This window comes from Eufriesea mexicana, unplaced genomic scaffold (assembly GCF_001483705.2).
Source record: "Eufriesea mexicana isolate 0111107269 unplaced genomic scaffold, ASM148370v2 scaffold2551, whole genome shotgun sequence".
NCBI lineage: Eukaryota > Metazoa > Arthropoda > Insecta > Hymenoptera > Apidae > Eufriesea > Eufriesea mexicana.
This window is the reverse complement of record NW_016910623.1, coordinates 267283-290178: the sequence shown is the minus strand read 5'-3', so window position 1 is coordinate 290178 and position 22896 is coordinate 267283. Positions and strand designations below refer to the sequence as shown.

Genomic DNA, 22896 nt, shown 5'->3' with positions numbered 1-22896 from the left:
GCGAGATGCGTGGAAACGGGACGAGACTGTCTATCGGAACGCAGTGAATCTTCTCGAAAGTGTGCTGGTCGCTGTTTCACGCCACGAGACGCGACATAGGGAACGAGGAACTGGACGTTGTCCGCGTGGATCAAGTTCGATCCGGAAGCGGTTGGGAGTCAAATCGGTACCGCCATTGCGACCAATTCTTCGCAGTGACGTAACAAGGAACCGTGGTGCCTCGGGACTGTTCTACGGTGCCGAACAAATTTCTCGTCCACGAGAATACAGTGTTTGAACGGGAGTACGCTGTCGGGTGACTTTGCATAGGTGTTCTAGTGAGATATGTATCCGTGGTACCGGGACAGCGTCGCGGCGGCGGCGGCAGCCGGCCTCGGGGGCCCCGTCGGAGTCGTCGGTTCCGGGTTCTGCTCCACCGGCCCAGGACAAGGCGGCACCACCATCAAAACAGAGAGCGGATATTCGGATTGCATGCTCGCCCTCGACTACGTGCAGAGTAAGGTGAGTCCTTATCATTTTCTTCTATCTGTTTTCTTACCTATTTTCTTCCATATTTTCTTTCGTATTTTATTCTTTCTTACCGCTCAGCGTTTTATATCCGATTTATTAACCGCTTTAGTATCGACTTAATTTTTCTCGCGAATCTTTATATATACGAACTCTTCGTGACGATCTAATCGATCGAGCAGTGTCTATAATTAGAACCACGCGATTCCGGTAGGCCGTTGAAGATATGACTCGGAAGGAAGTAATGGGTGACAGTATCATCCGATATTAGGAGTCGTAAATTATAAATTACGATTTATTTTCGTGGCCGAGTGAGCTCGGCCGAGCGGACACGGAATTTCGACGACGTTTCGCCCGAGGCTTCTTACTCGTTTCCAGGAATTCCATCCCTTTGTTTACATTCGAAAACGGACTAAGCGTTCTGTTGTGAAAATCGAGGACTTTTAGCCAATGCTCCGGCCAGTAGCGGAGCACGGGGCCCGGCTAACGTGTTGACGTTGGTGTTGCTCGGTTCCCGGAAAAGTTTCCTCTTTACACCTTCAATGTTTACCGCTAATCCAGGCAATAGAGTATCGCGAAATATTTGATACATAATTATCACCGATTTTTGAATTATATCTCGCCAAGGGAAAAACAAATCGTCCCATTATAAATCATATTTGATTACGATAACAACCAGGTTAATACTATGTAAGATAATTATGAAAAAATGTCGGAAAAAATTACTATCTTCAAAATATTTTCATAAAACTCGCGAAGATTCGTGGCTCTTTATTTATTTGTCCCATGAACCTCTAAAATGGAAGCAGGTTTTGCTACCAGATTCGAATTCAGCATACCTAAATGTATTAGAAGAATTTCCATTTCCAAAAATCAATATTTCATTTTGTTTTCTTTTTTTCTCGCTATCCGTGTTAAAACTTTTGGTCATTTTTCATCTAAACCTGGTACCGGTACCCTAACACCGCCGATATCACCGGGAAATATATATTCTTTAAAATATCGTTCAGATTTTTCAACGAATCGTATTCTTTAATATTTCTATTCGAAGTATCCCCTGTGGTCTAAGAAATTTCTATTTAGTTTGTTAGAAAACTCGGAATTAATATACAGATTCCCAACCGAATTGTCATCTCTAGAATTTCGATAGAAGGCACCCCTTTGAATCGTAGAAATTTTAGAAAATGGCGTTCAAATTTTTAGATGAATCATATCCTATAATACTCTTATTCGGAGTATCCCTTTTGGTTGAAGGAATTATCATTGATTTTGTTACAAAAATTTAGAATTAATATGCAGGCTTTCGAGGGCATTTTCTTCTCTGAAATCTCTATAGCAGGCACCCCTTTGAGTTGCGGATATTTTAGAAAATGGCGACGAATCGTGTTCTTTAATATTTTTATTCGGAGTATCCCTCTTGGTCTAAGGAATTCTCTTGTATTTTGTTAGGAAATTTTGGAGTACCAAGAAATTTCCGAGAGAATTGTCTTCTCTGTACCTGGTACCTGTACCCCAATACCCCCGTTATTACCGGGAAATATATAATCTCGAATATTTTAATTTTTCACACCCTATTCGGAGCTCACACCTGATGGGACGACACGCGTTATATTATTCACGTATGAAATTTAATTTTCCCGCGATTGCGCGATTTATTTCGGCACACTCGATCCCGAAAAATTCGCGGGGGGCGAATTGGTTCTGCGCTCGAAGGGGTTGCGTATTCGCGTCCGGGTGAACGGTGGTAGAAAAGCGAAAATTGACGGTAATTGATCGGAATTGCGTAATAGTAGGTTCGAAAGAAGATTCTGAATGAAACACCCGTTTTTTTTCTTTTTTTTCGCTTTCCTGTTCCGCGGGTTAACTCGTCTGCTTGGTTTTTATCAGCCACGCTTTTGGAGCAAGGTTTTTAGCGGCTGAAAGAAGTTCTTGGAACATGCGCTCTTTTTCCAGCAGCTGTTATTATTCGGTTACAAACGGTGCTTAAATATATTTCGGTGCGAGGCGTGGGTAAATTGAAATAGACGAGGAAATTGCAACGCTTTATTGCGAAAGATCGCGAAATGATCGTTCCGTAATTTTTTATTCCGTTTAATACGTTAACACGTTCACTGCCACGCACTTTTTCTCTGCTGCACTCAGGCCACAATAAAATTTCCATTATTCTTGGGATATAATGAATTATTGAACAATGCGATGGAGGGGGAGGAGGGGCGGAGAAAAAACCGTGCACTTTTCATTTCGCAATGTTTTCTATTTATTTATATCGCGCAGATTTTTGAAAAGGAAACAGGGGTTGGTGACTGGTAACCACTGTTGTAATAGAAAACGCGTTAATAATCGTGGAGAACCGTATCTAATGTAAAATTAAACGAGTCGAGTCAATTTTGAGTTACCATTTAGTGTAACAGTGTGTGAACGAGTGTATTACATATGTATTAACACTGGAAACACCAAAGAACTTGAAAATAAATCGTTTCAAACTTTTCATCCCTGCAATTGCCGAGGAGTTGCAGTTGCTTTTGGCAAAATTAATATCGATCTTTATTCGACTGTGATTTATATAACAACGTATTGCGTAATAATATTCAATTATCATAAATAATGTATATTATATTTAGGTACTTATTACACATCGGTGGTTCTAGTGTTAAAGTTAGAATTACGAAGAAGAATTATGAAATCACTTTTCCAGACATTTTATTTTCGCAGTTTCCGAAAATTTGCAACTGCGAATTTGATAAAATTACGCGTGAATTTTGTTCAGGTATCAATCAGGATTTATTAATATCGAAAAATTGTGGTCCAAGTCAGAGATTCGATGGAGATACTCTTATTATTTATTTCGTGTTGCATTAATTCATATTAGTATAGCATAAAATAATTTTTTCCAAAGTAGTAGGTGGTGGAATCGTTAAATCAAGTTTGCAGTTTCATCCTAATTAATTTTTTGATTCGTAACATACTTAAAACGCAGGGAAACATGTGACTTAGGTCAACATTGTACACATTGGTACACGTAGCTATTTGTCTTCGCTGTATCGCCATAATTATTATCATTTAGGTACAATACATCAACCTACTTACTATACATCCGTGGTTCTAGTGTGAAATAAAATAAATCTCGTTTGTTATTATTTCTGACGAATTTACTAGAAGAAATTATGGTCCTCGTCCTCGTAGTCCACATAAACATTCAGTCACCACAGACATCGCCATATTTTCTCAACTCCCAGCGCGATATTTGTAATATAAATATTTTTAGAGAAAAAGATTCCACGATTCATCGATTAATCCCCTGTATTATGAGGTAATTACATGAAACTGCATGGTAAAATTATTTCACTCCAATTATTCCACTCCGTTGTGTATTTATTTTATTAACGACAAAATTCTATAAATTTGTAGAATTTGTTCAAATTTCGCGCGCTTTAAATTACGTTAAATCGTGTTAAATATAATTTCAGTATGTGGAGAATGTAATTCATTTTTATCGGGTTTAGCGCGATATTTATAATATAAATATTTTTGGAGAAAAGGACTGGACGATTTATCCATTAATTCCCTGTATTACGATGTAATTACAACAAACTGTGCGTGGTAAAATTATTTCACTCGAATTATTTCACTCCGTTGTGTATTTATTTTATTAACGACAAAATTGTACAAATTTGTAGAATTTGTTCAAATTTCGCGCGCTTTAAATTACGTTAAATCGTGTTAGATATAATTTCGGTATGAGGAGAACGAAATTCATTTTTATCAGTTTTAACGGGGAAAACTCACCACTCGTGAGGGGTTGAATTTCCGGTAATTAAAATAGCCGATATATCGTTATATATTATTACGAGTTATATTGTAAATAATGCATTATAAATGGTTGAATTATGAGTAATTATAGTAGCCGACATATCTTTATATATTATTAGGAGTTATATTGTAAATAATGTATTATAAATGGTTGAATTCTGAGTAGTTAGAGTAGCCGATTTACCGATAATTTTTCGCCACTTGTGCCTCGTTATTTTTCATTGTTCTAATGTTCATTTGAAATGGTAATCGGTTTGTTTGCCCATCGTTTGCCCCTTTTTTGTTTCACCTTTACCCGATACTCTTCGATTTACATTGCTCGTTCGAAAACATACGCGAATTTGCCCGCTCTCGGTGTTCTCCGGCCGTGATCCTGTTGTACAAACAGAATGGCTCATTCGATTCTAGCTGATTTATTAAAAGGCAATGTTGCGAATCGGAATCTCCGCGCTTCATTCTTCTCGTTACTCTCCGCGCAACGTCGTTTCTTGGTAGCGAATCCTCATACCGAGCTGCTTGCGCAATTGCGGAGAAACGAAGGGCAGGCAGATGCATTTTTGCGCAGAGGAAATCCTTTCCACGACCATGTTACTGGAAAGTTTATAGTCACCGAACATTTTCTTCCCGGTATCGGTATCGCACGAGTATCTTTGAGTAACTCGGGTAAATTCCGTGTTCGCGAAATTAGAGTATTCGGGATTTCTCGACACGGGGTTTCGCGAAATCTAGGGAATTTCCCGTGATAGGATACAATATCGTAGGAAAAATTCTTGCGTTGAGAAAATTTGATCGGTGAATTTGCTATTTCAGATTTTTGGATGAAGCAGTATATTATTTAATGTTTATATTCGGAGTAGCGCTTTTGGTCGAAGGAATTCTGATTTATTTTGTTGGAAAACTTGGAATTAATGTAGAGATTTCCGAGGGAATTGTCGTCCATAGAATTTCGATAGAAGGCATCCCTTTGAATCGCGGAAATTTTAGAAAATAGCGTTCCGATTTTTGCATGAATAGTATTTTATAATATTCTTATTCGGAGTATCCCTTTTGGTCGAAGGAATTCTGATTTATTTTGTCAGAAAACGTGGAATTGATATATTGATTTTTGAGGGAATTTTCTTCTCTGGAACCTCGATCGAAGGCACCCCACTGAATCGCGGATATTTTAGAAAATAGCTTTCAAATTTTTGGATGATTTGTATTCTTTAATATTCTTATTCGGAGTGTCCATTTTGGTCCACGGAATTCCCATTTATTTTGTTAGAAAAGTCCGGATCAGTATACAAGTTTCCCAGGGAATTGTCGTCTCTGGAATCTCGATTGAAGGCACCCCTTTAAATCGTGGAATTTTAAAAGAAATAGGGTTCATATTTTAGACAAATTCTATTCTTTAATACTCTTATTCCGAGTGTCCATTTTGGTCCACGGAATTCCCATTTATTTTGTTAGAAAACTCCGGATTAATATACAAGTTTCCCATGGAATTGTCGTCTCTGGAATCTCGATCGAAGGCATCCCTCTGAATCGCGGAAATTTCAGAAAATAGAGTTCAGATTTTTAGATGAATTGTATTCCTTAATATTTTTATTCGAAGTATCCCTTTTACTCGAAAGAATCCTGATTTATTTTGTTAGAAAACTTGGAATTTATATACTGATTTCTCTGGGAATTTCCATCTCTGGAACCTCGATCGGGGGCACCCCTTTGAGTCGCGGAATTTTAAAAGAAATAGGGTTCAAATTTTTAGACAAATCGTATTCTTTAATATTCTTATTCGGAGTATCCATTTTGGTCCACGGAAATCCCATTCATTTTGTCAGGAAACTCCGAATTAATACACAAGTTTCCAAGGGAATTGTGGTCTCTGGAATTTCCATCGAAGGCACCCCTTTGAGTCGCGGAATTTTAAAAGAAATAGTGTTCAGATTTTTAGACAAATCGTATTCTTTAATATTCTTATTCGGAGTGTCCATTTTGGTCGTAGCAATTCCCATTTATTTTGTCACAAAGCTCGGAATCGATATACAGATTTCCATGGGAATTTTCTTCTCTGAAACCTGGATCAAAGGTACCCCTTTGAATCGCGGAAATTTAAAGAAAAATATGTGTAATATTACCACGAAATTCTTTCAAAAGTCCTATACATTATTGAACACCACATTGGTATCCATATTTCTCAAGAAATGAAAACCTTTTTAATACTTTTCACGTTTTCATTTTCGAATTTTCTCTCGAACAGGAACTCTTTCCTATCGTTGTAAAACTTAAATTTTCTTTTCTCGTTAGTCAGCTTTCCCCCGATGGCTGGACATTTATACCGTAAGACAAGCTGTTAAAAATTATCGCGCATTTGTGAATGAGCAGCTCATGCTCCGGATACAAAACACGGTGTGCAGAACGCGTAAATGGCCGGGTGGAAATTGCAGCGATAGGCGGTGGTTCGGATGGCGAAAAACGGTAATCAATGAAACGGCGATGGAATGTTAAAATGAATGGAAGCAACGCTTTTAGAACTGGTATTCATTTCGTCGCGGAAAACGGGATTACCCGGGAGGCGTTGCGCAGCGTAAATCAAACGCAATTAGAAAATCAATGGCCATCCTCTAAATTGGAGTACGCTGCGGAGTCGCTCTTAAATCATCGATATTACATAGTATCCGATAAAGTGCTATAGTTTGGAACTAATCCGAGTTATAGTTGGCTCTAGCGCTTATAATTCTTGCTCCGTCGTTGCGCGTTCTTTCCATTACGTATCCTTCGGACATAAATTTTAATACGAACATTCGTCAAGCATCGATCCACTTTAACGTACTGCTTAATGAAACGTAGACCACGGAATACTCGGACCTTTCCAAGCCAAGGTATTGCCAAGCGAATTCCGTTCAACTTTGCTCCACTTTATTTCTTACCGATAGCCTTGAATTTTTTAACCAAAAGACCTTCGGAATTCTCTCGAATTAATTCCCATATAGCAACAAAGATGGCGTTGCGATCTCTCATAAGCGGGAAATTTGAAAAATTATTTCCCAATTATTCCTCCTACTCGGAGGGCCGCCATTTTATCTCGCACTCACGCATCCACGATTGTCTTGCATATCACATATCGGATACCAGTTACCGCTTCTCCCAGTGGAACCATAAGACTCGACCACGACTCGTTTCTGCATCCCGGAAAGATTCGAAGAAAAGTGGAAGTTTGAGGGATAAAATGGAGTTTGTCTCGAGGTTTCGCGAAATGTCGCGGGTCGTTCACCCCCGAGGCTTCTTTCCGTCGTGTGTCGCGCAGCCCGGAAAAAAGCAGGGACGACTCGCGTCCAGTTTTTACCATTCGCAAATTATCCCGCAGACCGAGACAATAATGGCATTGTACGTCTTCGAAGACGAAGATTAATATCGAGATTATCACGCGGTAGCAGCGAACCTGATACTTCGAATGTTAATCGCCGGACATTCATCGCGTTGCGCCGAGTTCCGCGTGCTATTTGCATCATTCCGCGGGGATGAATGATTGCTGTATACCCGTTCCCCTAATTAATGTCGCGCGGTGTGCCCGCCACACGACAGCCCTCAGACGCTCCTGGATCTTCCACTTTGCTTCTTCACGGATTACACTTGTCTCGCGTATTTCACGGATTTTTTCGCCAAATTTGCGTGGAATTTCAAAGGACCAAGTTTAACCCTTTTGCTCTGAGGGCCGCTTATAGACGGCATCCACACGATGACTCCTGGCTACGGGTACCCCATGTATCCGATATCCAAATGATGCGTATACACGTGCAATCTGTATACGATTGTTGTTATTTGTTATTGTTGGTACAGTTGTTATTTAAGACTTAGGAAAACGTACAGAAATATACCGGAACCACACGCACTGTGCATATTTCTGACGCACGCTTCCATTTAGTGATAGTACTTCGACGGACTGAACTGTCGAAGCGAAAGGGTTAAACACTGTCCACCAGCAGAATGGTACTAAAATTTTGGTGATCTCGAGATAATCCCAGGGGTTCCTACCCCCTCTCATATGGAACCGAAGTCACCCCGGTGGTGGTGATAGCGTGAGCTCAAAGTCCGCGTCTGTACCTTGAATGGGGGAGAAAAAGGAGCAGAAAGGCAAGGAAAAAGGTAGGCTTGGTTGGCCTGCGAATTATCGGATTGCTGCACTTTCCAGCAACGGTTGTTCCGCAAAAGCACGGAAAGAAGGCTCGGGAAAGAAGGCGTTCGCCACACTCGATGGCCATAGCAGCGTTCTTCACGGCTCAGGTGTGTCCGATCCCTCGTGTCGTCGATTCGCGATCACGGGCGACTTGGTAATTAATCGCTTGGCCAATCCGCGCAGCGGTATTTTTTCGGCCGCAACGCGGCGAAAAACCGCGGCTGCAGCGTCGGGCTGCGGTGTCGGTAAGAAAATAATCCGGCGTGTCAACCTGTGAAAATGATTTGCCGATAAAAACCCGCGAACGATCCACGGAGTTAGCTCCGTTGCATACGGTTTTTCAGCCGACCAACTAGAAAGCGGCCATTTTTTCCCGGTGTTTTATCCGATAGGAATGTAACGGTATACCGGGATCGGGAGTCGTGGAAATTGATTGGTAGCGGGCTGGGAATTTGCACGGCTCTTTTGTTGCTCCCTCGCTTTTTCATCGATCCGAAAAGATCGACGGAGGTGTTAACCCAAGGCGCTTGCGCGGAAGGCCGTTTCGTTGCTACCGCGTCTTTTTCCCGTCGCCATCTCGATCGCTTTGTCCGCCTTGCACCGGTCGTACCCGAGTTACCGATATTCTCCGGATAATTAGTTATCTCTCCGATTTCCTCCTTTCTTTTTCTTCCTCGCATACCGAGAACGGTAAATTTTAATTTCTCTCGCGATGATTTCACCTCGAAGCCGAGTAATCCTCGAACCTCGAAGAATCGTTAGTGCCCCGAACCTGGAGATCGTTTCCCCGTTATTATTTTATATTTTATTCCTCTTATATTTTATTCCGAGGCGAGATATCGGGATACCATCGAGTGCAAGGAAAAGCTAGTTATCGGTTAGCTGTGTCGCAACACGGTTTGTTCCACCGTTTAATCAGAGGCTGAAAAAAGGGATCACGAGACGTGCGTGGTTTCGCGTGACGAGTCGTTATCGTCGGGACAGAGATTCAGTTCGTGGAGGAAGGCTGGACATTTTTATTGTAGCACAAAATCGTAATTAGCCGTGGCATTAACGCCGGTGTAACACGGTCGTTAACGGTTAACGACGATAATTAAACCTAACGCCGGCAACATTGTGGCCAGAAGCCGGCGATTACGTCCTAATATCGATCATAATTCCCGACGGTTAGTCAACCGATGTCAACCATCGACAGTTATCGTTCTAGCCCCCTCGTTACCCTCTGCCTCTCTTTTTTACCGTCAATCGTGCTTTTCTTCGCTGTTAGGATAACTCCCTGACAACATAGGGAGTGGGTTCCTTTTATTTTTTCTCCAGCAGCGATTCCGCCATCGGGAAACGTTTCAATTAACGCGTTCGAAGGGAAAAAAGCTGCGAGCTGTGCCGTAAACTCGCTTTTTCATCTCGATGCGCGCTGGAAATCTCGAGGAGAGGTGACAACGGCGAACACAATATCGGTGCTGCCTTTTTTCCCTTTCGGTAAAAACGCAGTTAATAGCGCATATGTTACCGCTTTTAATAGACTACGTTTTCTTACTCCGCTTTCATTTTTTTCTCCGTCGAAAAAAGCAGGATTTATTGCGCACGCTGGATTAAAAGATCATTTCGAACGAGGGCTTTTTCTGCGAGGAAATTCACTTTTGCAAGATCGTCGCAAGAAACATCCGACTGTTATTCTCCAGTTTTTAATCCAGACGTTTTTATTCCTGGAATTGGCAGTTTTTAGAGTAATTCCAATTCCTGGAATTGGCAGAGTTTCCTTCGCGATAAGAGGGTTTGCAAGGGTTGGTTCCGCGAGTTGGGCGATGGCGTATCGCGAAATTCGTTTGTTCGACATCCTTGCTGGAGAACGTTAACACGTGTGCTCGTGTCGTCGCGAAATTACTTACGACGATAGAATGGCAAGGAAAATTAGGAAATCGAGCGAAACTGGGTTAAACCGCGCGTTTGGATCAAGGATTGCGAAACGCGTTGCGTCTTCGCGCATCCTGCAGCTCGTTTTAGCGAATAAACTTTCTTTTTCCTTTCGTCCAGCGCGCTCGTTAAATCCTTGTTTTCTATCAGGCTGTTGCAAGTGCTCGTTTATCGCTTAATTACGCTCACGGCACTCGCGTGAATCTGGAAATGATCTTCTCCGACGAGCACGGAGTCTTTGGACATCCCTAATCGCGATTATATTCTTCGCGCCTCTTCTGTGTCTTGAATTCGACGCGAGAACCGACGCCATTTCTCGATCTGGTGACATGTGACGGAAAATTATCGGAGTACTAGGATCCTTATCGATCCTTCGATCCATATGGATTTATATTTAAGTCTTCGAAAATAGTGCAACCTTTGTACCCCATTTTCGCCCCCGAATTAAATCGAATAGCCGTTTCGATGTTCGCTAGATCGAAGGAAAGGATCTATATAGAGAGGCGAGAAGGCAGCAATGAAGTTTATCATCGAGGTTATCACCGCATGAATTTTTCTATTTGGTACTAGGGAAATTACTAAATTATCAGGATCTTCATTAACCCTTCCAAAGGGATTTGTATTCGAGTTTTCTAAGATTGTGCGACCTTTGCACCCCATTTTCTCCCCCGAATTAAATCACTCGCTAGATCGAAGGGAAGGATCGATACAGAGAAACGAGAAATCAGCAGAGTTTTACTGAGAGATCAATGAAGTTTGTTATTAAGATTCGTGCCTCGTGGATTTCTCCATCCAGTACAGGAAAAATTATCAAATTATCATGGGGATTGTTGACGACCCTTCGATTGGGATTTATATTTAATTCTTCCAAGATTGACCGATCTTTGCACCCCATTTTCTCCCCTGAATTAAATTATTTCTTGGATCGAAGGGAAGGATCAAGAGATGCGAAAACAGCAGAGAGACTCAACGAAAGATCAGTGAAGTTTGTCATCGAGATTTACACCGCATGGATTTCTCCATTTAGTATCAGGAAAATTACTAAATTATCAGGATCATTATCAACCCTTCGATCGGGATTTAGATACGATTCTTCTAAGATTACGCGATCTTTACATCCCATTTTCTCCCCCGAATTAAATCACTCCCTCGATCAAAGGGAAGGATCGAGAGGTGAGAAAACAGTAGAGGTTCATTGATAGATCAATGAAGTTTGTCATTAGGATCCATGCCAGGTGGATTTCTCCATTCAGTACCGGGAAAATTATCAAATTATCACGAGGATCGTTGTCGATCCTTCCATCAGGATTTATATTCGATTTTTCCTAAATTTTGGGAGCGTCACAATTACACCCCATTTTCTCTCCCGAATTTAATCACTCCCTCGATCAAAGGGAAGGATCGAGAGGTGAGAAAACAGCAGAGGTTCACCGATAGATCAGTGAAATTTGTTATTAAGTATCACGCTGCGTGGATTTCTCCATTCAGTGCTAGGAAAATTACCAAATTATCAGGATCATTATCAACCCCTCGATCGGGATTTACATTCGAGTCTTCTAATATTGCGCAACATTTGCACCCCATTTTCTCCCTGGAATTAAATCAAACAATCGTTCCGTCACTCGCTAGATCGACGGAAAGGATCGATACAGAGAGACGATAAAGCACCCTAGGTTCACCGCGAGATCAATGAAGTTTGTCATCGAGGTTCACGCGGCGTGGATTTACAGCTGGCCGGCTAATTGGATAAAGACGACGAGAAATGAATTCGTATCCCCGGTTGCAACCCGGTGTAATTGCCAGACTAGTTAGCAGCCCCGTTCTCCGTTTTTTCTTAATTATGTATATTATATATCCCGTTGCGAGTCCCTGTGGCCGTCTCGGCTTCCACCGGCGGGCCCATTTCCACTCGCGCGAGCTTCCACGGCTCGTGGCTCGCACTCGAACCGCGGAGATGATTTTAACGCGGACGATTACCGGGAAAACGCGATGACAGCAGATTACGAGAATAATTGCGGTGTAACGTGTGCTCACCGGGTCATAAGGCCGTGACTAATTGCCGCGCTTACGGTTAATCGCTCCCCGTGATCTCGGGTCAACGCTGGACTCCCATATTTTTATGCTAATCGCGGCTATCGATACTCGCTCATCATCTTCCACGTCGATTCCGCGTCGAGGAAGATCCCCCTCGCGCTTTCTGACAACTCGTGTCGCTAGGTCCACTGCTGATCCACGGGAAACGCGGAGAAAGCGACGTGGATGGCGAAGCTTGGAAGCGTCACGCGTTAATTACCAGCAAAAGGTCGAATTATTAAACAGCGGAGATAAGGAGGCGCGGAAGGCAGGAAGAGCGAAGCAGCGCAGAGGCTAAACGAAAGAGAACTTCATTGGCTCCTCGAGCTGACTGACAAAAAGCCTCTGAAAGTGCAACGTGCAACCAATTTCCCCTTCGTCCTGTCTCACCACTTTTCCGCTCGGCGACCGTAAGTGCGATCGTTCCTGGTAGCGCGAAGCGGAAAGCTCGACATTAGTCGCCGCTTTTTGCCCGACTTTTCGTCCCTCTTCGCCGTTTTTGGCGAACATCGCGATCCCATCTCGCGAAAACGTCTCCGCTTTTTCCGCCTCCCCGTTCTCCCTTTCGACCGTCTCACCTGGATCCCAGTGGATCACGCGGACCCCGGCTCTCTCGATCCCAGTAAATCCTTGCCGCGCGATCATTTTCCCAGCCTTCCAATTAGCCTAACCCGTAATTTCCTGCGGCTATTACTCGCTAAAACCGCGATTAACGCGGCGAGTGCTATTATCGCTTGCAAAATAGCGGTAATCGGCCAAAGCACGGTCACTCCGCGTTCTTCGTTAGCACGATCGAGAGAGGACGACGCGTGTCGATCCGGCGTCGGGGAAAGATCGAAAGAGTCTTTGTTCGAGGATAAAGGGAGGTTGGTTATCTAGGAGAAGGTTAGGGATGTCGATGACCCCCGGAAGGTGGAAAACTCGTGGGACTGCTTGCCTTGGCTCGCCGTAAAAGGAAATTAAGGGATCGAGGCGCGTTCATTAATTCTCATAAATCTGAATGAAATTAACTGGCCGTGTTGATTTTTCCGCTTGGAAAATCTCCGCCGGCGGCTTATACGGGGGCGGAGAATGCGGCTCGTTTAGCTAATTGTAAGAAAAACACCGTATTACCGCGGAGTTGCAGGCACGCGGAAGCGGAGGCCGTTTCCTCCGATGAAATTCGCCTCCCGTGAATCCTGCGAAATTCATACGCGTATATTAAATTTTCTTTCGTCGCTTTTTTCAAACAACAATTGCATTCGCGCGCGTTTTTCTCGCGGCCGTGCTCATGGCGGACTTTTGACGTCTTCATGAGCAGATTGGGACGGGAAAATGGCAACTGTCTCAGGGTTTTCGTTCCATCCGTGATAATCCTCGAAAGTTCCACCTGTTTCTATACTTTTCGTCGGAAAATTCGTTTTCCCTCTTGGAGGAATAATCGAACGATTTTTGAGCACGGGGATACGGGTTTTATCGCTACACATTTTAATACGTTATTTACCGTTTACGAACGACGACTACCTGGTACGAGAAATAACGAAGGCGAGCGCAAATTCGAAGAATATATATTTTTCTCGCACCGGCGAGCGTTTGAACGGCGAGTAAAAGTGCTCTCTGAATCAACGCACCTCGGAAGGCTGTTTCGCAAACGGGAAAAGTGATCTACTCGCGGCAGAAATGCCGGGAACGTCGTCGTCCGTTAGTCGCGGTCGTAAATTCCATAATTCCCAGCGAAATTCCCGGGACGTTTGATCGTAGCGAAAAGTCGCAGAGAGCGCTGGGAGCGCGAGCGGCGCAGAAGAACAGGCGCGATGTCGTAGGCGTTAAAACACGAATCGAACGGTTTCAGGCTGGTTCGATTTTTCAAGTTGAAGGCGGCCATTGGCGACCGGGGGGCCCCGTAAAAGGCCGCTCCTGGGCCCAGCCGGCTTTCCAAATTTGGCGGTCACAGGGGCCTTTTTGCGAGGCCCGTTGCAAAAATGGCCGTGGAGCCGGGTGACGCACGCTCCTCCCTCGTACCAGCTCGGTTAAGTTCAAGGCGCGGCGATTTTTATCCCTTTCCAACCATCCGCGCATTTTTCTTCGCTCTCCGCGTGTGCGCTCTTCCTTCCGCGAGTTTTCCATTTTCATTTTCACCTTTCGCCTACTTTCGTCATCAAACCCCGACGATACGGAGAGAGCAATTTCTTCGGGACAATGCAATTTCATACGCGATTTTATCTATCGAAATATGGGGTTCGTAGAAATTGGAGTAATTTGTTAATTTTCCGCCATTTTTTCGCGTAACTCCGCGGTCGAGGATCGTTTTCAGAAGTATATATCGCGTAGATTCGACTCCTCGTCGATATTCGACGACCCCGAGTGAGAACCATGACGATGAATGGCTGGATTCCCGGTACTCGTCGGCTATTGCAGGGACTTTTAAAAAATTCTTGGGCAAAGTTGGCCAGCCGGTGCCCACCCACAACGAAATTCCCATCCGCGACCCCGTCGGATACCCCGGGGAACGGAGCGGCCGGTTAATTACCATCGAAACGAAACCAAAAATGCACACCCATCGAAGTCTGCCGGTACAAAGCCCAACAAAGACCAAGTCCAAACATCATTGAGCGAGGAGACGGAGCAAGACGAAGGAGCCGTCCACGGGGAGAGGGTTGGCGAAGAAGGTAGCCCAGGGGGAAAAAAGGAACGCGGTTCGAGGGAGAGGAGAGAGAGCGAGAGAGAGAGAGGAAGGTGAGGTCGGAGCGTGCGCGTCGTGGACTGGAGGACGTCTTTCTTCCTCTCTGTTCCACCGTGTTCCCTCTCCAGCCCGGCGACCGCGGCTATGTCTCTCCCCGGCGCGGCACCGTCGCGGGTTCACCAGGTAGCGCGTCCTCCGATTGGTGGGCGTGAACGCAGGTGCGCGTGGGTGGGGGAGGCGTGGTGCACGGTTTCCATTGGCCCTCGGCACCTAGGCCGAGCTAACCGGGACCGGAAGTGGGGCCGGGACCCGAAGAAGGAGAGGGCCGGAGGGGCAGCCGCGCGGCTCCTCCACTTGGACAGCGGGGCAAAAACGATATCGCATCTCGCGTACGGGCGGACAAAAAGCTGCCAGGTGGCATTTCGCCTTACCTTCAGGGTTACTGCCTCTTGCACGCGAACACACGACTGCGAAATGCACCGGATACCCTGCGTGGTTGCGACGACCAGGGGAGTAGACGCGCCGAGACCGCGGCATTTTTTCACGCGGGGAGGTTCCTGCGCTCGCGGCCCATCAGAATGGGGAAGACGCGCGCCGCGGGGCCCACGGTGATGGCACCAGGGGTGCGTTTGCCGCTGCCTTTCGCTCAGTTTCCGCCGAGTGCCCAGCGCCACTTAGGCCCTGCGCGCTCGTCCCCGATAATCGCTGCAGTTTCGAGTACGCCGACCGAGTACGCGTCGGGTCGCGATGGCAGCCGATCGGAGATATCGATTCCAGTAAAATCCACGTTATTCGCGTGCGCGCGCGCGAGCGCGAGCAGGGTGGAGATCAGCGACGGACGTCTGTCCGCCATTTTCTCCGGTATCGGAGGATCTTGGACGCGAGATGGAGAATGGGAATCGGTTTCGCGACGTGCTAATTTCCATCTGGATCTCTGTACCCGATTACGACCACGGTCTCGTAGCACTCCGGTTAAATTGCAGCTGGAACGAAATTCCTGCACGCTACTAGACACGGGGCATTATCGTTTCCACGAATGGCGATAAATTATAAACAAAAGCGGCCGCGGGTTTCGAGCAGTAGGAAATGCAAAGCGAATTTCTAATTCCTCGTACGCGGCGGTTCGGCTTCTTGGAAATGGTTTTCTATTTCGAGAACCATTAGCGAATTTGCATTCGCGCGGAGACTCTTCCTTCTTAATTAATCCTGTTAGCCACGCGGCAATTTAAACAGCTCTCTATCCGGAAGGATAATTTATTTTTCTTTTCGCCGCGTGTGCCCCCGTCGCGGGAGAAAGGGAAGCGGTCCGAGGCGATCGGAGCGCGTTACACGCTGGAACAATGATTAGAAACTTTTTAAACGGCCTGGCAAAAACGTCGTTTCAAAGTTTTCGATTAGAACGAATCGACTTCGCCCCGAACACGTCGACACGAACCTTCTTTATCGCTTGTAAAATTTCATCTTCGTAGATTTATCGCCCGATGCCTCGGTGGGAATGATTAATAATCTCGTAAAATCAATTCCCGGGATTTATACGAGGCTATAAACGTGTCTTCTAGCCCGCGGGAAAAAAAGGAAAAAGGAACCGTAATCGACAGGCAGTTAATTTTATTTAGCGCTTTAATTACCCGATGCACCGCGCAAAGAAACCCATTACAATTCTTTTTTATTCTTTCCCTTTTTTTCCCCTGCCCCCCTCCCCGTCTTTTTTCCTCCTCAAAGTCTCGTCTCATTACCATCCGGCTCGGGATAAATTTTCCTCCAGGAAGACGCCTCGGAACACGAACGGGTTTAATCAAAATTTCCTGTCGTATTCAACCTCGCCTTACCTCTCCCACCTCTCCCCTCCCCGCCCCTTCTACCGGCCGCCATTCCGGTATCAAAAACGCGCGCCGTTGCAAGAAGCGGAATTTCAATTCGCATGAACCGCGGTTTATACCCGGGGATAGAACGCAGCGCCACTAAATTTCCTAGGCCGGGCAATAAATATCGCGTCAGAAACAATTCGAGAGCCGTGTTTCCCTTATCTGCCTGGCGCGGCGCGACGCGACGCGGCGGTCTCGTGCAAACTTTTAATTGGATCGAATGAGAAAGAACGGGCGGAGTCGTGGTTGCTGGACGGTGGAAAAGGACGGTGTTGTTGCTTGGTCGCGAACTTGCCTCCGCTCGTTATTACGAAAAAGAAACACGGTACGCGTCGTGGGTGAGATGAGGAGAGGCGATATTCCGCGTGCATTCCAGCGACGTCGACGCCGAGTTCTAGGATTGATGGACGGAAACGCGAGAAGAATGGCAGCGGAGTCGTCGTTGTCGGTCTTCTGGGGTCGTTGACAGTCGGACAGATGCGTGCACCGGCAGGGCCGTAGAAAGAATTTTAAACATTGCCACGGCTTTCATCGCGACTCGACGTTCCTCGGACTGCTCCCATCGCCATTTCGACCGATCGATCCTCCGTCGATCTTCTACTCTCTCTCTTACGAATCTCTGAGATCCATTCCTGCCGTGTAATAGGTGGTCTCTCGAAAGTATCGCGAGTTTCAGTCGGTAGACTGGAATAAACCGCGCGCGTGGCGATGACGAAGCTTGGTCAAACAACGATTACCTTCTGCTCGAGATAGGGACTTTTTTCTGGAACGGAAATAGAGGTTTCATAGAGGAGGCAGGCTCCCCTAGTTGCTGCTTAATTAGACTTTGTCTGGTTGCATCTAATAATCGCGGCCTTGAGGCAACGCCAGGCACAATAACACCCCCACGGTATCCTCTCACGAGCAGCAATGAAAAGCTGTCGACACTGTGCACAGGGTATAAGTTACGCGTGCGATACATCGTGGGACCCCGGGGCCCTCCTACAATGGAGGGTAGAGAGCGAAAGGGGGGCATGAATAAACATCAGAGGCACATGTTTCTCTGTCGTTGGTATCGCGTGGTGTAATTGCGGATTGCCATAAGAGAAACATTTTTCGCAATTAAGCTGACGACGTATGGGACTCGGAGCGTGTTTCGTCCCAGTCGTAGCTGTTCCGACGTGTTCCGATGCCGACGATTTCTGTGAAATTTTGACAATCGTTCGATCATTCGCACGGGTGGCGAGACGAGGGAAGAGAAAGTGGAGAGAAAGAGGAAATTTTATAGGGATTAAAAACCTGGGACCTGGAATCGAGAGATTTAGAGTTCCTTAGCTGAGAGAGAGAGAGAGAGAGAGAGATAGGGGAAGGATGATCGGGTCTAATTGATCATCCAGGGTACGTCTCGCGTCTAACGGGGTACAATCGACGTGCACGGTAGTCCTTAAGCCGCGTAACTCGATTAAACATCGGATCGCGTTAATTATCCTGGATGGCGGGAGAAATTTATCACCGTAAGTAGCAGCCGCAAGGATTTTGACACGGTCTATTTACCGCTTCTATAGAGGGAATCGGTAGGAGGAGGCCGTGCTTCCTCTCAATTCGGCGGATCGTACCGCTTCACGTTCGGTCAGGTATTAATTAATTAGATAATTAATCGTGTAATGGGTTTAATTGGGTCCTGTTAAGTGTCAGCGTGCTCCCTCGGGGCGTAATCTTCGCCGTGGCATCTTGTGGCTTTGTCCACATGTGTACCAGAGAGGAACACGATGCGACGGAGCCACCATCTCGTTGTCCAGGTAAAACAGGCAGGTACCCGGGCATCGCGGGCTCAGCTCTCCCCGAGAAGTTGTTAAGATTACAGATAAGGATACGAGATTTCGCAGATCCGATATCCGTTGATAAGCGAGCATGCACCGCATGTAAACGGAGATACTGGCTCTCGTCTCATTCTGTTCTTGTTTCTTCCTCTTCTCCGCCATTCGGCCTTTCCGATTTTCCCCGTCCCTTTCGTCTCTCTTTGGTTGCCTTAATACGCGTGGAACAGAAGTCAGATACAGTGGGATTATTTTTTGGTAATCGAAGAGAAAAGGATTTTGGGACAGTGGAATATTTGGAGGGCCTAGGGCCCAGAGTCTAGGAATTACTAGGACCACTCGGGTTTCGAATTTTTAGATTTTAAGACTCCTATTCCTTTCGTTTTTCTTTCATTGCCTTAACGCGCGTGTCACAGGTCAGACAGGAGTCTTCTTTTTTGGCAATTGGGGTGTCTAGGAATTTCTGGGACCACTGGGGTTTCGAACCTTCAGACTTTGGGACTCTCGTATCTTCTGTCCTCCTTTCGTTGTCTTAACGCGTCTAAAAAGCCTGACAGGAGCCTACTTTTTTGACAATTGGAGTGTCTAGCAATTTTTGGGACCACCGAGGCTTCGAATTTTCAGACTTTGGGACTTCCATCCCTTTTGTCTCCCTTTGGTTGCCTTAACGCGCGTGTAAGAGGTCAGATAGGAGTTTTCTTTCTTGATAATTGAAGAGAAAAGGATTTTGGAACAGTGGAGTATTCGTAGAGTCTAGGAATTTCTGGGACCACTGAGGTTTCGAATTTTCAGACCTCAGGACTGTGAAATCTTGGACCCTCTGGTCCCTCGATATTCAGGAATCCTAAGTGGTCGGTCAGGGACCTAGAATCCCAAAATTTTACAGTGCTACTTTACAGAGTCTTTGAGACTCTAGCCTCAGAAGCTTCGTGAAGCTTGGGACTTTGGCAGCATGTAACCTTTGAAATCCTCCAAATTTTCGTACCTTCGGATTCTCGAAACTTAGACATCACCTGCAGTCCCAAAATCTAGACTCCCATACTACCGATACCTTGAAATTCCAAAAATCGGGACTCGAGGAATTCTTGAAGAACTGTCATGATTCTAAAATCCTTCTGCCATCTTTCTCCATCTCCGTGACAATAATTTCCATCGCGAATCATCGAACTCGGATTCCAATCAGTGGTCCACCAGATGCCGCACATCTGTGTGGTCGTCGGTGCGTGAAAACTGGAAGAAAGCTCGGAATGTAAAGCGGGGAAACGTCAAAAGCACGTGTTCGAGGATCACCTCTGTCCGCTGCGAAAAGGTTGTCTCGCGTGCGAGATTCGATCGCGCTATCTCGATCCGCTCCACGTGATTCAGGTTTCGCGCGAGTGCGACAGAGACGGGACGAGAGATAGAGCGGGACGGAAGATGAGAGGCGTGCGTGTACCATCGAAGCTTCGCTCCCGAGAACGTCAAAACGGTTCTGCGTTTTGCCGCGGCGTGGCGTTAGCAGCCGCGCGATTATGCAAGCGGATTCGAAGCGGGATTTGCCTTTCTGATCACCGATTTCCCTCGCTCTCTTTCGCACACGATTTCAAAGGCTGCGTTAAATTTCAGGAACGCGCTGTTTTTATCGCGCATCCGTAAAAAAATGCAGAAAAATTATTCGAGCACAGTTTTCCCAGCGATTTATCCTGCAGGAATTTCAAACGACTTGGAGAAAAATTGAGAAACAATTTCTCGAATTCTTCGTTATAATTTTTCTCTCCATCAACGATTATATTAATTATTGTTACTCTTGTTATTCATTCTCGTGGATTTTATTGGGCAACACCTGTTGCTTTTCCCAAAGTTAAAAATTCCCAAAATCAAAATATATATTGTACATTTTTCTTTCCTTTATTTGACTGCAATTTTAAAAGATACCGGGAATATTATTGCGAATAAACAGTTCGAAGTTAATTGAGATATTGAATCTTCGCATATATCGTATTTCGCGTATACTTTTTTTTGGAAAAAGTATTTATCTGTTCCGAGAAAATAATTATCTTTCGTCTCCGACAAATTCGTCTCCCGAAGCGATTAAAACGGTTCTCTTCCCGAGAAAGCCTGGCAATCGTCGCGGTTTATCGAATTTTCGTATCGTTTAGCGAATATCGGGGGAAATATGGAAAAATATAGGGGAAAAAATACGCGGGAGAACGAGGGGGGATCGTAGGAGGGGAGAAAAATACCGTGCCCGGTGGTGGTACGATACTGGCGCGGATGTTAGGGCAGTTAGGGCAGTTGAAGCTGCAGTTTGTTGGTGCAGCATCCCAGAAGTTACGACTCCATTAAGAAGGGTTCTGCTGATTTTTTCGAGTTCATTTCGGGTCGCATAAAACAAGCTATTTAAAATGCAAGGGCGTAGCAACGCAAGGATAATCGTTGCTCTCTCGTGATTGGCGGAGGAGCAAGAAGAGGAAGGCCGGTGGTTCCTTTTCTCCTCTTTCGTTCGCTGGTTTCATCAAGTTAATTGCTTCATCCGAAATTAATTGCCTCGTACCTTTTATTACGCGATTGCTCTCGAATTTGTTGGAGCAATAAATTTCGGTCTTTAATCGCGAGGGAATTTCGTTCCCGATGCTTCTTTTCTTCCCAACCCTTCCCCGACGTTTCCTCCCGTGCCGAGCGATCCGAGGTTTCCCCTTTCCGCGAGGAAGGTTCATATCGACGATAGAAACGTCGTTATTCGCCGGTGGAAAAAAGAAGAAACGTCCGGCGTGGAAAAAGAGGAATTACTGTTAGGCCCGTAGATGGAAGAAACAACGTCATTGCTCCGTGTGAATACGGTTTTTACGAAGATGACGACTCTATTCACCTTTTAAGCAGCAATCCCTCTGGCCGATTACGCGCGGGGACCATTACTCCGCGTAGCGGTTCCCGCTTCCATAGCCGCGGCATGCCGATCCATGGAAATCCATCGGAATTCGTCGTTTTCGCCTTCCCCGCCGATTTTCCACGCTCCCTCTCCACCAACGACCAATTAGCCTGGGTTAATCGTCGCGCGTCCAGCCAATCCTTCAGCGAATCCTTCGCTCGTTCGCTCGACATGGCACGAATCGATTAGATAGCCTGCGCGTCGTGGTAACCAACCTGGTTACCTCGTCGATAATCCCTCCGGCTGCCGCGAGGATAGACGGGACAGAGGAACGCTAGCCAGGTTAACATGATCGATTAATCGACAGGATGAGCATCGTTTACGCGAACGATCCGAGTGGTAATTTTTTCAACGCTCGATCGGAAGTTGAGTAAAAGTTATTAGTCGCAGCACGCCACGCAACCTTTTATGGCCGCCCCGTGCGTTCGTGGCAGGGAAAAGAATCCTCCGCCGAGGCGTGCAGTGGCCCAGAACGGATGAAATTCCACGGACGTTTCCGGCGGACGCGCGCACAGCGCAGTTGGCCGAATCAGACGGTGCCACGAACTGGGCAAGGTAGACGGAGACGATTCCCCGTTTCCATATCGACTGTCTCTGCCAACCACACGGGTCTCTATCGAAATTAACCGGTTATCGGAAGAATCCCGACGCGAGTTCCGAGGAACAGAAGCCTCTTCCCGTGACTGCCTCGTTCCATCGCCTTTTGCGATCCAAGCGTCGTTGGCTCGGAAACGGAAGCCAGCGGGGAAGGCTGGTTTCCCGGGGGCCAGGAAATCCGTGCAAGTTGGAAAGAGAGTGGCAGAAGGGTGGCGCGGACGTAGTACGAAAGCGAGTTAACGCCGACGCTTGGTCGAGCTGAACGGCGGCGTAGAACTGGCAGAAAGGAGCAGCAGGAAGAACTGTGGAAAGAAGAAGGGGAAGAGAGAAAGAGGAGTAGAGCTCGTATTTGCAGGACATCCGCGCCACTGGGCATCGAGACAGTTATGACTCTGGCCGTTCTCGAACTCGTCAGTTGTTTTGCGCCGGTCTCGTTGCTTTTGTTCTAGCCCCGGTGTCTCGTTGCTTTTGTTCGTCTCTCCTCTCGGTTGCTGTTGCGGTGCCAGCGCCCTGGTCTTTTGCTCCTGTTTCCACCGCAAGAATCACCCAGCGTCCTCTCTCTCCGATCATCTTCCAGCCTCCTCCTCTTCGGCTACTACTACTAGTAC

The 22896-nt window shown here is 46.0% G+C and overlaps 1 protein-coding gene across 1 annotated transcript in view; it reads left to right on the top strand.

Moving 5' to 3' along the window:
• The first annotated feature begins 324 nt into the window (after positions 1-324).
• Positions 325-22896, top strand: part of LOC108550225 (zinc finger protein rotund) — a 258860-nt gene continuing 236288 nt past the window's right edge. Inside the window, exon 1 of the mRNA XM_017903920.1 lies at positions 325-501. Coding sequence (XP_017759409.1) covers positions 325-501 — 177 coding nt within the window. The remainder of the gene's footprint in view (positions 502-22896) is intronic.